The sequence below is a fragment of the Nuphar pumila genome, chromosome 7, assembly GCF_984573655.1.
Source record: "Nuphar pumila chromosome 7, dmNupPumi1.hap1.1, whole genome shotgun sequence".
Taxonomy (NCBI): Eukaryota; Viridiplantae; Streptophyta; class Magnoliopsida; order Nymphaeales; family Nymphaeaceae; genus Nuphar; species Nuphar pumila.
This window is the reverse complement of record NC_143255.1, coordinates 25,932,760-25,950,342: the sequence shown is the minus strand read 5'-3', so window position 1 is coordinate 25,950,342 and position 17,583 is coordinate 25,932,760. Positions and strand designations below refer to the sequence as shown.

Sequence of the window (17,583 nt, the reverse complement as noted above, 5' to 3'; positions counted from 1 at the left end):
TTTTGCTAAATTCCTAGAGGAATGCGGGATCGTCCCTCAGTACACCATATCAGGCACCCCTCGCATGAATGGTGTTGCTGAAAGACAAAACATGACTCTTAAGGATATGGTAAGAAGTATGATTTCTCATTATATTTTACCAGAGTCTTTCTGGGGAGAAGCATTAAAGACTCCAACCTACGTTTTGAATAAGGTATTATCTAAAGCAGTAACTAAGACCTCATATAAATTATAGACAGACTGAAAGCCTAGTTTAAAATATTTTTATATTTGAGGATGTCTAGCTGAGGTTAGGCCGTACAAGCCATATGAAAAGAAACTGGATTCCAGAACAGTTAAGTACTATTTTATTGAGTATTCTGAAAGGTTCAGGAGCTATAAGTTTTATAACCCTGCAAATAAGTCCTTTTTCGAAGCAAAAAATGTTTGTTTCTTTGAGGGTGCTGAGTTTGGGGGAAATGATAAAGTAAAAGACATTGCTTTTGAAGAAGAGTCTCTTTCTCTTCCTACAGTTGTGGATTACAATGATTAGATTTCTATTCCTGACATTGTTCTCACAAATTCGAATAAAGGGAATACTTTAGATCTACCTATCCAAAATTAAGCTTCTACTCCTGAAATTCAAACTCAACAACCTCAAGAACCTATGCCATTAAGGAAATCTACTAGAGAGAGAAAAAAAACAATTTCAGATGACTATATTGTCTTTCTACACGAACATGAGGGTGATACTAGCGTAATGGAAGATGATTCAATCAACCTCTATCAAGTCACACAAAGTTCTAACTCTCAAAAGTGTATTGAAGCAATGCATGAGGAGATTAAATCCATGAGTGACAATGACATGTGGGATCATGTCCCATTACCTGAAGGTGTGAAACCCATTTGTTGCATATGAATATTTAAAACTAAAAGGGATTCAAAAGGTAATGTGGAAAGATATAAGACCCATCTTGTTGCAAAGGGGTTTATTTAAAGAGAAGCCATTGATGACACAGAGACTTTCTCTCTAGTTTCTAGGAAAGACTCTTTTAGGATTATGATGGCACTTGTGGCTCATTATCACTTAGAGCTACATCAGATGGATGTTAAAACTGCATTCTTTAATGGGGACATTGATAAGACAATATACATAGTCCAATCAGAATATTTTGTTTCAGGCAATGCCAAGAAAATGGTTTGCAAATTAAAAAAATCCATCTATGGTCTTAAGCAAGCTTCCTGTCAGTGATATCACAAATTTTATCAAGTTGTCCTCTCGTTTGGTTTTGAGATGAATGTGGTTGATGAATGCATATACCATATGTTCAGTGGGAGTAAATTTATTTTCCTGATTTTGTATGTGGATGACATATTGCTTGTCAGTAATGATATAGGTATATTGCACAAAACCAAGAGATTTTTAACAAAATTTTTTGAAATGAAAGATCTTGGAGATACCTCTTTTGTATTAGGGATCCAGATACATCGAGACTGTTCTTGAGGTATTCTTGGATTATCATAAAAGAGCTATATTGAAAAGATCCTAAAAATGTATGGCATGAAGGATTACAAACCAGGGGATACTCATGTTGTTGAAGGAGACAAGTTTAGTCTCGTTCAGTGCCCCAAACATCAGTCTGAAATTAAGGTTATGTAATATATTCCCTATGCATATGCTATGGAGTCATATGTATGCTTAAGTATGCACGTGTCCGAATTTAGCATATATTGTTGGAATGTTAGGCAGATATCTTAGTAACCCAGGTATGAATCATTAGAAAGTAGTCAAATGGGTTATGCTATATTTGCAAAGAACGAAAGGTTACGTGCTCACATATAGAAAGTCAGATCAGTTGGAGATCATTGGGTATTCAGATTCTGACTTTACGGGATGCCAAGACAGTTGCAGATTCACATCAGGCTATGTTTTCTATTGGACGGAAGAGTTGTTTCCTAGAAGAGTGCCAAGTAGACACTCATTGCTTCTTCCACCATGGCAGAAGAATTTGTGGCTTGTTATGAGACATCCAATAATGGGATATGACTATGTAATTTTGTCACAGGACTGCGGATTTTGAATATCGTTGAAAGATTGCTAAAGTTATTTTGTGACAATAATTCAGTAGTGTTATATTCCAATAATAACATGAGCTCATCAAAGTCAAAGCATATTGACATTAAGTTCCTTGTTAAAGAAAGAGTGCGAGATGGTCAGATATTGATAGAACATATTGGCTCAAACTCCATGATTGCGGATCCGCTCACTAAAGGTTTGTCACCCAAGGTTTTTCACGAGCATACTGCTCACATGGGTGTTTTATCATTTTATGATATGGTGGTTTAGTGGAAGTTTGTATTTGGATGTTTTATGATATAATAAAGTTCACCACTTTGGTATAAAGTTAAAGTTTCAGTTTCATTTTGTACTCATTATGTTATGATCTTACTAAAGTTTTTAGAAAGGACCAGTTGGAAATAGACATGTTTGATCACATTGCATGTAATTTTCATGCTTCACATCTATGCTTGATCCATATCATTTGGTTATGTCGATATACGTGATCATTGATGGGTCTAATTACGTTGTTTGTAATGAAGACCGTTTTGGTTCTATGTTGACATGATGACCGAATTAGTAGAGATATCAATTGATGAGACAACACTTTTGAGCTCATAAGGTTATAATGTGTGATTATAAGGTTACTTATGTGGCCCAAGTGGGAGATTGTTAGAAAATTGTGTGGGCCTATATATATTGAATCATACATTATATGTTTGTCCTAGGTTCGGGCCCAGTTTATGTGATCTAATCCGGATGGGCCTTGAGGTATCTCATATGGTATGTTACACTATGTAGAGAGACCTACCCTATCTACAACTCTGGAATGGGTTGAGTTGGACACAGACTTCTTCCAAAACCTTATATAAAGGCCCTCCCTCTTCAGACTCCCCATTATTATTAGAAAGATATTCAATCCCTCTCATCATGTTTAGAGAAAGGAAAATGGCCAGATATACAAGTTCTAGAAGATCATACCGTCAACGATCAACCAGAGCACTATGGATTCAGGTATCGCTTCTGCTTTTGGTTTTATTCTATTTTTTATTTCAACAGTTTAGCGAGAGCGTGTATTTGATCATGTTTTAGTTTTCGATGGATCTTTAAATCCTACAATTTTCTCTACAGTAAGGAGACAATAGTCGAGTCTCCATCACAAGTAAGAAGAGGAAGGGGATAAGGGATTACCCTGACAAATTCCTCGACTATTATGAAAATTAGGTCATGGTTCCTGTTGATCACAATCAAGAATTTGGGAGAAGAAATACACCTCATGATACGTTGGATCCAAGTATCCGCAAATCTAAACCTCTGTGGAGAGATGGGTGGGAGATAGGTGGAGAGGTGGTCGGCAACCAGAAAACAAAAAAAAAAAGAAGCGGTACCATCTGATTATGCACAATCAGACGATTCAAAATCAGTTGTAGATTTTGGAACACACAATTCCATAGTTTTACATGCATTGCAGTTTTGGAAACCCATGCATTTTTCAGTTTTTTGCATTTAAGACCAGCTATTATGGAGGCTAACCACGTTTTACCAAGGCTGATCTATAAAATGTAGGCACACGTTGCTATGATAAATTTGCTTTCCAAAAACTTCCACGCCTACCTAAGAATTTGTCTCACTATACAAATGGCATGCTCTTTTTTTTTTTTAAAGTTTTACTATGGTATATATAACTTATTATTTTATTTTTTCCATTGGATAGTTAAATATTTGCTCAAGTTTATTTACTTACAAGTTTTCAGTTTTTTTTGAAAGGCAAGCTGGGGTTAGGCAGACCCCTACCAGTTATACAACGATACCATTGGGGTTTGAACTTGCAACGTCCCAATACAAGGTGACCTGCACTAGCTGCTCCTACCAGACAAGCTGAGCCAAGTTTTCAATTTAACATATAGTAAGTTGTACAAAAAGAGCATGTGCTTTAACTCTTTTTAGTCATATGTTTTAATTAAAATATGATATAATTTGTTCAAATAAGTAAATATTTTAATATTTTATTCATCTTATTGTCCTAAAAATGCTAATAAAAACATGATTTCTTTAGGCTTGGCAAACTACATGTAATCGCACCAATGGGGCGCCGCTTGTTCGGTAGGAGCAGTGAGTGCACGTCACCTTGTGTTGGGACATTGCAAGTTCAAATCCCAATGGTATGGTTGTATAACTAGTAAGGGTCTGCCTAACCCTAGAATTTTGAACAGAAAGGATAAGGTTAGAGGCACCTTGGTTGTTGTTTATAACGAAAAATAATAGTATTACCCTTAAAATAATTATATTTTACATAATAATAACTAGAAGATATCACAATATTCCTCGCGTATCCACCTGCCTTATTTTCGTTGAATTTGAGGGCATTTATGATGATTTTGCCCTTCCACTAAAACGTAAAAGTGGCTTTCATTGTCACATATTCAACAAAACACAATTTCAGCAAAACTTGACTTTGCCATAATTTCAATGAAACTTAACTTTCACTAACCAAAATGAGATTCAATTGTGAAACTTAATCGCCACATAACTAATGAATCTTAATTGTGATATATATATATATATATATATATATATATATATATATATATATATTCCAACTACTTTTCTTCCACTCCACCACCATAATTTCCATATCCACCACCACCACTATCATCACCATTGTCATCACCTTTATTACCACCACCATCATCACCATTGCCACTACCTTCATTACCGCCATCATCTCTATCAACTATTACCTCTACTACCACTAGGTTTCGCTAATCCTATAGCAAATAAGTTTCACAATTGATTTTCATTATTCTATTGCAATTGAGTTTCACCGGCAAAAGTTTTGATAAAACTTTAAGATTTGGTGAGTAATGTTGGTGATAGAAATGGTAATAGATGATGGTAGTGGTAATGGTGGTGGTGGTGATGACAATGATAAATGATAATGGTGATGGTGATAATGGTGGAGAAGTGGTGGCAGTGATGATAATGGCGGATAAGTGGTGGTGGTGGTGAAGAGGATGATGGGGTGGAATGGAAGAAAAGTAGTTGTAAAAAACTAAGTCTCACAAGTTACAATTGAGATTCATTAGTTCTATTGCCAATAGGTTTAGTAATTGAGTTTCGGTATTTCAATATATAGATAAATCTCATTTCATTGGTGAAAGTCGAGTTTCATTGAAATTGTGGGTTTTACTAGATCAACCATAGCGAAAGCCTCTATCATGATTTAGCGGAAGGGTAAAATCGTTAGAAATACTCCCCAATTCAGCAAAAATTGGGTGAGTATGCAAGAAATATTGCAATATATTTTGGCTATGTTGTAAAATACCATTATTTTTAAGGGTAATACGGTTATTTTTTGAAAAATGAACGACACCATTAAACAGTGAAAAATCTCATTGTGAACTGTTCATTCTAAACCATCAAGCTGCTATCCATCGGAAACATGAACAATACTGGAAAAAAAAAAGTGGGACCCATTCAAGTGATGAGCATCTCATTCTAACAGGTTTGGATGCGGTTCATCTTGAGATCAACGGCATCTAAAGGAACTCCACAATCTGACCTGATCCCATCTATTTTTTGAACTGATTGAGAATCCAAAAGTGGTTTTTATTAAAACTGAAGAAAATTGTCAAATCCCACACCAAGGCTCCCAACTGATGGGAGCTTGCTACCCAGCTTAACTAAAAGGAAAAAAAACAAACTGGAATCCCTCCCTAATACTCTCCCCAAAATATGTACATGGAAGCATTTTGTACACGCTGAAAAAAAAAGCTGTGGTTCCTGGAAAGCCTCCAACTGTCTCCCAAACTCAGCAATTTAGGGCAGTCAGACCACAGAAACTAGGGCGGCTTTCCCAATTCTATGCATGCATGGAGGAAGCGAACCGATACATTCAGGTAAAACTCATCTTGCAAGATTACATTTTCTAACATATTTTTTTATATTTACAAGGAGAAACTGCCCCCAAAAACAGAGACTTAGCCTCGCTGACTCTCTCTGCAGTACTTAGGGTCACTGTCCTGGCAGTGTAAAACTCCGTGAGCTTACCCCTTGCCCTCAGGGAGTCACCATGCTTCATCTTGTGCAAGGGGTGATGCCATGAGATTTGAACCTAGACCGCCTGCATAGTGGCCTAGGAACCATCCCACTAGGTCAAACCCCTTTGAGGCCATTTTTTAACATTAATCAGTTAATGGCAATGCTATCTTCAAACTGAAATTTGCTGTTTATTTAAGTTAGCTTATGCATCATGCTGGACCGAGCTAACTTCAGCAGAAACCGCTACAAGGCCCACGATTAAGAAATTCAAGACCAGTTTATGTAGGTTAATTGTCTGGCCAGTGTCTTCAGGATTGCAATTTCTAAGATCTTCCAAGTTCCTGATCTAACGAATGTAAGAAAATGCATAATTTAAAACTCATACCAGTTGGATCATGGATGTTACAATATCACGTGTTTAAAGGCGATAAGTGCTCTGAATGAATGTTGTTGGTAGGATAAACCACCTGATTGGTTTCATTCAGAATTTTAGTCGCTGATCATCTCATGTATTCTGGTCGTAACACCATTCCCGCGAATCAGAACAAAAAAAAAGGGGGGGGAGGGGGGGGGCTCAGAATGCCGATATTCCAATTGATAAGTTATGGCACTTGAAACTCAAATTCCTTGTTACATTCACATGGCTGGCCAGTTTTGGAAAACATCTGCTCATGGCTCGCATGGGATCCACAGATCACAACGCAGAGATCTTAGATAAGATGGGAATGTGCAAGTCACCTTGTGTTGGGACGTTGCAAGTTCAAATCCCAATGGTATTGTTGTATAACTGGTAGGGGTCTGACTAATCCCAGCTTGCCTTTCAAAAAAATAAAGATCTGAATGTGCCCGGATCAAGTTTAAACTGATATGACCGTCTTTTGTGGAATCATAAAACTATTGTTTCTAACCTTCTTGCCGAATTCAATATTTACCAGATAAAGCTTCGGATCTAGGTTCAACTCTGCTATATCCAATCTAGATTAATTGGCTTCAGATATGAACTTGATTCTTTAATATGATAAATGGCCCATCATAGAGAGCTGCTCATGCTGCCCGTGATACATGGCATATTGACTACTACCATTTTCAGAAACACTACAATTGTCATACTTAATTCAACATCTAAATTTCTGGACCTGAACAGTGACAAAAAAAGGTGCAGAAATAAAAGAAGACACATGAAACGGTCGTGCATATTACTTCACAATGCACCGAAGTACCAAATGTCCTAGTTCTGAGAGAAGCAGCGAAGAGAGAAAAGTGCTCTGGAGATAAACACAGAAACAACTATACTAGCCCTAAACGACCACTCGCTATCCTTCACTAATGTCCCCCCAAAAAAGGCCAAGGAGAGGCTCTGCTGAATCAATGGGCAATACATGACCTGCAGATTGGAAGACCATCATCTTCAATAACGCTCCTCATAGGATGGTGACCGTCCCCATGCAGGCCGGTCATACGGACCTGCCCGGTCTCTGTAGCTTCCTTCATTGCGTGCAGGACCTCCACCCCCATAACGATATGAACCCCTTCCACCATCCCTATCATGGACCCTGTCCTTGCCATACCCATTTTGAGGATATCTATCTGAAGCACCAAAACGGTCCCCCCCACCCGGGTATCGGTCACGGGCATCACGGCCTCCATATTTGCTATCCCTACCATCAGTTCGGTCCCTATTATCATAGCGGCCCCCATCATAGCGATCATCACCATAACGATCACCTCCAAAACGGTCACCACGGCCTCCAGAATACCTTGATCTGGATGAGAAACGCCCTCCACCACCACCACTGACAGAGGGGCAGTCACGGGCCCAGTGGCCTGGGCGACCACATTTGAAGCACTCATCAGAATGTCCAACAGGTCCCCTAGGCCCCCTATCTCCCCCTCCATAGCTTCCACGACCACCAGATGAGAAACCCCCGCGATCATACCCTGAACCATCATCCCCAAATTTGGGCTCAGCCCGGTTCACAGAGATAATTTTCCCATTAAGTTCCCTGCCATGCAGCTCATTAATGGCTGCTTCCATTGCACGCCGATCTGCAAAGGTCACAAACCCAAATCCACGAGGGCGATTTGTACCCCTTTCCATCATGACCTGCAAAGTAGAAGATACTTGGTTGGCAACCCATACAAAGAGGGTAATGAATGCACACAGGATCAACTCAAGTTCCAGTAACTACAGTTACGATACCGATACGCTATTTACCAAATGCACCACATATGCCAAAACCTCAACTCATGAAGATAAACATTTTACATATAACAAACATTTTCACCAAATGTTTTTTTAATTTTTTGTCGAATTTCCCTTTCTAGGCCCTTATTTGAACTCTTTCTTCCAACAAAATAGAAAAGCCAACTAATGGTAAAATTACAATAAAGACTCCATCAAATGCTTTTACCCTAGATACGTGTTTCACAGCTCCCAACTGTTGCTTTAGAGTGCAGGCAAAGGTTTAAATAATCGTGCAAAAGTTATACCATCAAATAGTGGCAGGGCAAGAACCAATAAGAAGAGGGAATGGGCAAAAAAGAAAAATCTCAAAACCTAAAACTACATTTATTTGAGCAAGCTTGCTAGATTAGGAAGTGAAAGCGAGAAGTGAAACGGGAAGCGTAAGCAACACTTTAAAAATTTTAGGAAACGAAATTGGGAATCCTTTTTGGAGGCAAAATAGGAATCAAATTGAAAATGAAATGAGAATCAAACTGGAAGTGAAACAAGAATTAAAGCAGAAGTAAAACAACAAATCAAAACAAAAGTAAAAATGAAATTAAATGGAAAACAAATATATTTTTTAACTAACTAAAACATATAATCCATGTTATTAAAATATGAAATTAAAAGCATTATAATTTATACAGCTATAGTACAAAATAACATCAACTTTTGGTTTTTAAACAAAAATAGCACTTGATGATGTGTTCCATTTTTCTCTGCACTCCTACTTCAAAAATGCTTAGAAGATTAGCATTCATGAAGTTGATAGAGACGTAGAAATCATTGGATGCCTAGAGAAAAAGAGGGAAAGAAGGGAAGGATGTAAAACCATGTAAGTCAATTTAATTAACAGTATTATTTAGCTCTTTCTTAAAACATCTTGCAATATTTATTTTTAAACTAAAAACAGAGTTCTATTATTGAAAATCACGATTATTTGGTGTAAAAATTAAGACTCCCAAGGAAAGTACGGGAAAAATGTGAGGAAACACGTCAGGAACACAAAAGGAAGTGTGCAGAAAGAGCAAGGGAAATATAGGGAAGCGCAAAAGTGGAGGAAGCATGGTTCTCATGGCCTTTTGGAAGCAAAGCATCTCATGCTTTTGAAGCATACTTATCCACCTCTTTATGGTGCTTCTCGTAACTCTAGTCAACTACCAAACAATCAATAGGAAATGACACCCTAGTTCAAATATGATGAGTTAACTAGCAAGAAACAACAATTTTTTCTGCCTTTTGTACATGGAAGGGAATTAACTTAAGAAATTCAATAAAGAGTCACAATATAATAAAATACGCCAGATTTAAATAGCTTAACATCACATTTTATTCTAAGCAGCAAGAAAAACATGCTGCCAACACAAACAAACTGCTAAAAATTATGAACCAAGTAGGAAGAAATATACCTCAGCTAAAAAAACACTATTAATGCATGCTAGTTGGTACTATTACCTATAAAATGCAGTGCCTTGATGTTCACAAAAACTTGCAAACTGCAATAATTGGAAACAGCTTATATTTCCCAAGAATTACATCAACATAACACATACCTAGCACTGGCTGCTGAAGATAAATGACAAATAGATAATACTTAAAAGAAAAAAGGAATGAATTGGTCTCTATAAGAAATGGACAGAGACAAGCTCCTATAAATGCCCTTGTTGACATGACCACCTAAAGAAAAACAAACTTGAACAGAGATCGGAAATGTTACTAGTACTTTCCAAACAGTAGCAACAGAACTCATAGCATTTGACAAGTAAACTCGGCAAATGATCCAACCATGAATTTGAACTTCTTACAGTAGGTAATAAGGCTCTAATTGAAATGGAAGTAACATGTACTAGTTAAAACCTAAAACTGATAATTAAAAGTTTACTCATTCAGGGGAGACAAGACAAAATCTCACATAATAGACAGTACTAGATCCTAATTTGCCTAAATAATATGAACAAATTGACTTTTGATGAATAGAGTTAATAATTGAAGTTGGCTTTTCTGTACAACTCTACTTGTCATGATTAGAACATCAATGTTAGCACAATCATTCCACAATCCAATGTTGACAATGTTGTAGTTTGCAAAATCAGGTAAAAAATCCTAATACACATATCCTCCTCTCCTAATCTACATCTTGTACTGTCTCATGTCTAATCCTAGTTGCACTATTTAATATATAGAACAAGAAGCATGAAATGCATGAACACATACACACATATGAGTGTGCCCACGCACACCACTTTTCACTAGTTCCAGTAAGAAAATATTCAGTCACTCACTTCACACAACCTGCTATTCTCCGATAACAACATCGAAAGCAAATATTTTTATCAACCAGTTGTACACATATGCATCACAATGAAAAATATAAAATAGAAACATATATTTCCAATAAGAAATAGAAAGGAATTGCTGCCATAGATAAACTTACAGCAAGAATCAAGAAAAATTTTCAAACAGAAAGCTAAATGTCCATTATCAGATGACCAGAAATTTAAACAAAAGCATTCAATCTAATCAGTAAGTTCAACCATACAAATCACTTGAAAATTAAATGAAAATTGCAATCATGCTTGATGAAGGTTTTGGTCATCAGTAAGAGTTCTTACAAGTCAGCAGCTTCTGAACTTGTGCAAAACATTGCTTTCTTTCCACTCAATCTCATCTCACACCATAGCACAAGCAAGATAAAGAACAAAAAGGATCTTTGCTGACATTGCACAATGGAGATTCTCCAGCAAGTTCACCCTTCAAATACATCTTCAATTTTTCACCAGGACTGACTAAAACTAAAATTAAATAAGTTGGCAATCTTTTGTATCATTTGTGGAAGGTGACTTTTCTATTGAAGCAAATGGTTTATTTCCTCTACATGACATTTTTTCCCTAAACCACATTGCAAGCAGAGTCTGCAGCTTCTCAACAGAAGCTACTAAGAGAAGGTAGATCATCAACTTCATAGACAAGCACCGTCAAACTTATGCAAGACTCGAGAAGATCATCATGCTCTTATGAGTTATGCCTTCCTCAAGTTCCACTGTGAGGACTCTAACTGCAGCTGGCATGGAGGGGGGTGAGATATATTATTTGCTTTCTGACAGAAAAAGCAAAAAGAAACGGGGCCTCTACTGAAATCAAAGCAATGTCATTGATGTGAATACTAACACAAATCACTACTAAAATCAAGCGAAGGTGAACATTAAACCAATGCTTTTTAATACTACAATTCCTGATCCAGAGACTGCTTTCACATATCATTTCTTTGAAAACTGCAACATATGACATATCATTCTAACTTGATTTCCACAACTTCTATGTATGATTGTGCAATATAATGCACTAGAATAAACCGCCACTTGTTTTTGCTTCATGCACAAGATAGAAGCAACAATAAGATTATCGATCTGGCCTTTATTCTTGATCACACTGCCACCAATATGACCCAACATGAAGAGAAAAGTTTGGATTCATCATGGTACTAAAGCATGTATAGAACGAAAATGCTTCACAGCAAAAAAAAATCCTCAGGATGACCCCCTCTGAAAAATGTGCCCACTTCACATTATCAGGAACAATCTGAAGCTAAAGATCACAAAATATAAGCATTTTATCCAGCACACTGTTAGATTTAGTTCATGATCCTTTTCAAGTCGCTCAAAACCAGATGAACGGATGGAGAAAACCTATACAAGAGCGGAATCAAATGCAAAAAAGGCCGACGCAAGCAAGCAACCCAACTTCATATTCCCGCCAGCATTCCAGGGTTCCAAAATCCACCAACCCAAACAGGAAAAAAAGGAAAAAGTTAATCAAAGTGAAAAAGAATAAGTAAAACTGGAAAAGACTTCGATCACAAACCCTAACCCTATAATAAACGCAAAACCTTCAAAAAGAAACGAAAACCTCAGAAAAAAAAGGCAGCAACTCGGAAGGAGAAACATTCAGACCTGAATCACCAGTAAAAGAGAAAACCTATAAAGACGGAAACCGCAGAAAAATCGAACGCATGGAAACGAGATCGCTCAAGAAAAACCTTAACCCTAGCCGTACCTGGGCATCGAGAACCTTGCCGAAACGGTTGAACGCGTCCGCGAGCAGCCGATCGGTCACCTCCCACGCCAATCCTCCCACGAAGATGCGCGCCTCGTCCTTCCCCGCCATCTTCCTTTGAAAACAAGAAAGAAAACCACCGAAACAGAGAAAAAAACTAGGATTTTTGGGAGTAGAAGAGGAAAAACCCTAGGGAAGCCTGCAGGAAAAAAAAAAAAACTAGAATTGCAGAGAGCGAGGGAAGAAAAAGGGTAAGGATGCAGTGTGTCGCGCGCCTACGGAATTTAAATGAGAGAGAGAGTTTCTCTCTCTTGACGTCGACCTAAGAAATGAAGATGAGGAATTACCTGAAATGCCCTTGATTGGGTTTGGGTAGACGGATCGGGGATCATGGTAGATTCGAATTCGAAGCTGGATTTTTTTGCACAAGACCCGGTTCCTATTCTGGGTCTGAATAAGAACCGATGATGTAGAGTTAATCTAGAGTTGAAATTTATACGGTAATACTGGATCCGGTAAAATCGGATTGAATCGAGTTTTCACAATAAAATTTTGAATTGGATCATGGATTAAAAAAACTATGAGGTGAACACCATGAGGTGAAAATACAAGGGGTGAAAACCATGGAGGCTTTGGTTTGGGTTGGGTTTATTAATTAGATCCAGTCTCCACGTTAATTAATATTTGATAAATTAAATATTATTAATAATTTGATAATATAATTGATTAAGATTATTAATTCTTAAAAAATCAATAATTAAATATTATTTAATCTTATATAATTATCAAAATAATTCATTTTTATCTATTAAAAATCTTAAAAAATTTGCAAGTATTACATAAACCCTAATAATAATATATAATTGTTTTTTTACCATTTCTAAATAAATATAAAGGCTATTGAAACTTGAAAGCATGCATTTGAGAAGAAATTGCATTTTAATGTTCCTTGCTTGCACGTAGAATTGAAAAATTACTGATAGAAACAAAGTTATTGTTGTCCTGTGACTGTAAGATTTTGAAATAATAAAGGGTTCCATTAAACAAAATGATAAGGGAATCAACTGTACAAATAGACAAAATAACTAAGAGAGTCATGGCTATTACAAGTGATTAGATTAAGAAGGTTTACATAAATGAATAATAGAGCATAAATATTTTTTTCATAATGTTAGAAGAAAACATAAATAACAACCACAAAGCATCCTCAATTTCGATCAATTTTGGAAGCACCATTTTTTTTTACCACCATCATCAGAAAGAGAGAGAGATGCACTCGCCGTCACCCCTGCCTCTCCTCTGTGGTGATGCAAGAGAGAAGAGGGAGGCAGAAGTCAATTGTGGGAACGGTGGTAATACATGAGAGGAGAAAGAGAGGTGGAAGTCGATGGTGGGCATGGTGGTGGTGCAAGAAAGGAAAGATATGTAGAAGTTGATGGTGATGAAAGCTGTCGAAAGAGAATGCTACGGGAAGGCGTCTCACCTAGTCTGCAACAAAATGAAAGAGGGGTGAGAGATGGGCTTCATGCCCTAACCCAGAAAAACTTTGATACAGGTGAAGAAATCTTTCCTATAAAAATGCATTTTTAGAAACTTTCTCATGGAGAAAATTTTTCTCATTTGAAAGGGTCAAAAAAATCATATGAATTTTTCACTTTGTATCACTTTTCCTACATCTTTCCCACTTCCAAACGTGCTTTCATGAAAAAGTAACAAGGAAAATGAAGAAGGAATAAAATGAATATTCAAGAATTGTTTTTTGGGTTTTTGGAATCAAGGCTTACAAATTAGGAGGGAAGATTATAATAAGAACACATTTAATAAATTTTCTATGATTCTGAATAAGTGAAAACAAGTATAGATTTTCAATCATAAATTCTTTTTATTGAATTTTATATATAAATAAATATTTATATTAACAAGGTTAAACTGCCTATTTTCTTCTTATTCTAATGAAATTATTCCTTTGATTCTTTTTTGCATAGATTACAAACAAAATATTTAAATTTAGGTTGTAAGATTAGGATTTTAAGGTTAATTACATTGAATATATATATATCAAGAGAGAGATATATAGAAATGATTACTACAAATGTTTATGGGTACAAATGCCTTTGGATCACCATCGTACATATTGTTTTGATCCAATCGGAACTCATAAACTTGTTCTTACTAAAATGAGTTAATAGATATATACATTATAGTAAATGAATATTAAAAACAATGATATTGATAAACAATAATGGAAATGCAAAAACATACTCAAATAATCAGTAATTAAACATTTTAGTTTATCATAAATCTTGGTGTACAGTGCTGCTTTTCTGATATAAAAAGGATTGTACACCAAATAAGATTTATGATAAACTAAATGTTTAATTACTGATTATTTGGGTATGTTTGAAATCTCCAATATTGTTTCTTTTAGCATTTAAAACTTAAAATTTGAGGCTATCAACACTCCACTTTAAGTTAGCAATTAGATACTTGATGGTAAAGTATACAAATATTATCATATGTTCAAAAGTATCATTAGAATAATTTGATAGTGTTACTTATTCTAAAATAAATGTATATTAACTTAAAAACATATCATAGTAGTTTATTAAATAAAAACTTATAATTTTATCGTGATATTTGTGTTTTTTAGTTAATTTTAAAATATATAATTTTTAGATTTACTGCTATTCAAGGCACAAAGCTATTGAGCTGATAATCTTGGTTCAGGCTTTATTGACTCAGTCTAACTGCATGGTTGTATTCAACATGGTTCCTTTGCTAAGGATAAAACCTTTGATCATATTATTTAGAACTAAATATCTAATATTTTGAGTTTTGCATTTTAATGCATTGTGGGCTCTTGATTTTTAAACCCTTAAAAACCAATTTACATGTCACAATGACATGAGTATATTTTTTTTAATTAAACAAACCTTTTATATATATATATATATATATATATATATATATATATATATATATATATATATATATATATATATATATATATATATATATATATATATATATATATATATATATATATATATATATATATGGGAACTAAAGTGTGATATGAGTTTTTTTATGGACTTTTTGTTTTTTGTTTTTAAATCTAACTATATGAATGTGATCTACATCTTGATTTTAAAGGAACTAGTTCTTGAATCATCAGATTGTGATGCATAAGCCTGATGTTTTAATGCTTGAAAATTGATGACTTAGAATATTTCATAAATATTTAAGCATTTAAAAGTCCTTTTTTTCTGTCAAAAAAAGTATGGCCGTCAGTCGATTCTTAACAAATGAATCATGTTGAACACATCTACAAGGTCATATTTGCAAACAAAAAAACTGTCTCGTTTATACTGTGGTTATCATATTTCTATGAAACTATGTAAATGTGATCTATATGTCTTACTTGTAAGAATTGGCTCTTAGATTGCCCAATTATGAAAAGTTGGCAGTTTTTTATATGGTTTTAAATAATCAACTAGCAAAATGAGAAATGTTTTGCTGGATCATAAAATCATTTTTCTTCAAAAATTAAAAGGTTTACATTGAATAAATAATTTTTAATATAGTCAATCTCTTTATTTGTGTGTTTATACACCCCTCATGCATAAGGAACCCCCTAGTTAGAACTCATAAATGGAGGTCATTTTGACAAAATATGATTTTATGAATGTGTTAAACATGGTCAAAATAGTAAGAATTGGCTCTTGGATCATAGTTTTTTTGAAATAAAAATATATTTTTGAGGTTTCAAAATTTGGTGCATTTTAGGCCGTTGATTTTTCAACAACTGTAAAATATGACATATCTATCAATAACATGATCCAAAGGTCAATTTCTATTAAACTTAATATGTAAATCACATTTGATATGTAAAAAAAAACAGATGATTACATTTTTTAGTATCGGGTTCCTTACCCATGAGGGCAGCAAACATTATTACCCTTATATATATAGAAAGAGAGAATGGTGACCGTCCAACCAAAGGACAGTTCAAAATCTACAATCGATGATAATTGACGGCGTTCCTTCTCAAATGATAGAGTTTTTCATCGATTGAATTTTATATATTAGATTTTTTATCATTCATTTAATGAGCGGCATGCTTTGGATTATGAATATTTGATGTTTCTATGCATTTTTTAAAGCACTAAAAATCAAAGGCCTACAATAATTTGTATTGTAAAGTTTTAAATGCATTGTGAGCAATTGATTTTTTAGTTTTGGAAAAATATATCTATATATCATAAAGCCTTCCTATAAAGCATGTTTCTTATTAAATAAAATATAAAGAACAAATATATGAAGTTCTAATGATGAGATGTTCAAGCATTGTAGAAGAGGAGTCATCGATCATCATTGATTGTAGATTGTAGACCTTCTTTTGGTTGGACGGTCCTTATATATATAAACTTTAAAATCCAAGTGACTCAAACCCTCTTTGTACCCAATGTAAAAAAAGTAGTTTTTTTGAAATGTCAAAGTTTTTCACCATATCTCTTTTGTTGTAGTTTACTTCTATTTAATCTGTATTAAAGTACTTGAGAGTTCCTCTCTCTCCCTCTTCTTGATATCTTTCTAAGATACCAGCATTTTCTTATATTTAGTGTTTTTTTCTATTTTTAATGCCTCTCTCTTTCTCAATACATCATATTTAATGCCCACCCTTTAATATTTTATACAAATGTTGCAGTATCGGTATCTGCCCTGAATCGTTTGGAAACTGATTCCGCTGTATCAGCCGATATCGATTACTCAAGTGAATCGTTTTGTATCAGTTCAAAAACAATAAAAAACTATTATGTGCCAATCATAAAAAAAAATATTGTAATAGTTTTTATATTTATTAGAAATAGTCGATTCAGGCTTGAAGAGTAGTATCCATTTTCTACAGATACTATGGGTATCGGCAGATACAGGCAGATACTGATAACATTGTTTTATACAGCTCTCCCTTTATGTCTCTCTCATTCCTTCCTCTTCCAAAGATAACATGATGAAAGCATTTAATACCTTTTACTATTTTCTACCACACACTTCCCCTCCCTCTCTCTCTCTCTCTCTCAGTTTCCAAGCATGTGTGTTCTTTGCGAGAAGGCGGTAGAGGACACGACTCACCTATTTTGGTTTTGCCCGGTCGTTTTAGACCTATTCTTTCAAACTTGGGGTGCACCGCCGGTTCAAACGCGTTCGAGTTCTGTTATTCGGG

At 35.1% G+C, this 17,583-nt stretch overlaps 1 protein-coding gene across 2 annotated transcripts; it reads right to left on the bottom strand.

Moving 5' to 3' along the window:
- Positions 1 to 7,162: 7,162 nt before the first annotated feature.
- LOC149831600 (glycine-rich RNA-binding protein RZ1B-like) lies at positions 7,163 to 12,612 on the bottom strand. Of its 2 annotated transcripts, XM_090012137.1 has the most exons (3): positions 12,360 to 12,458; positions 10,919 to 11,367; positions 7,163 to 8,183 (listed from the first exon to the last, which is right to left on the bottom strand). In XM_090012137.1, exon 3 carries the CDS (start codon positions 8,178 to 8,180, stop codon positions 7,488 to 7,490), a length of 693 nt encoding a protein of 230 aa, XP_089868263.1. In that variant the 5' UTR covers positions 8,181 to 8,183; positions 10,919 to 11,367; positions 12,360 to 12,458; the 3' UTR covers positions 7,163 to 7,487. The 2 variants fall into 2 exon arrangements, with proteins under 2 accessions (XP_089868263.1, XP_089868262.1); XM_090012136.1 differs by lacking the exon at positions 10,919 to 11,367 and having other exon boundaries at positions 12,360 to 12,612.
- Positions 12,613 to 17,583: the final 4,971 nt, after the last annotated feature.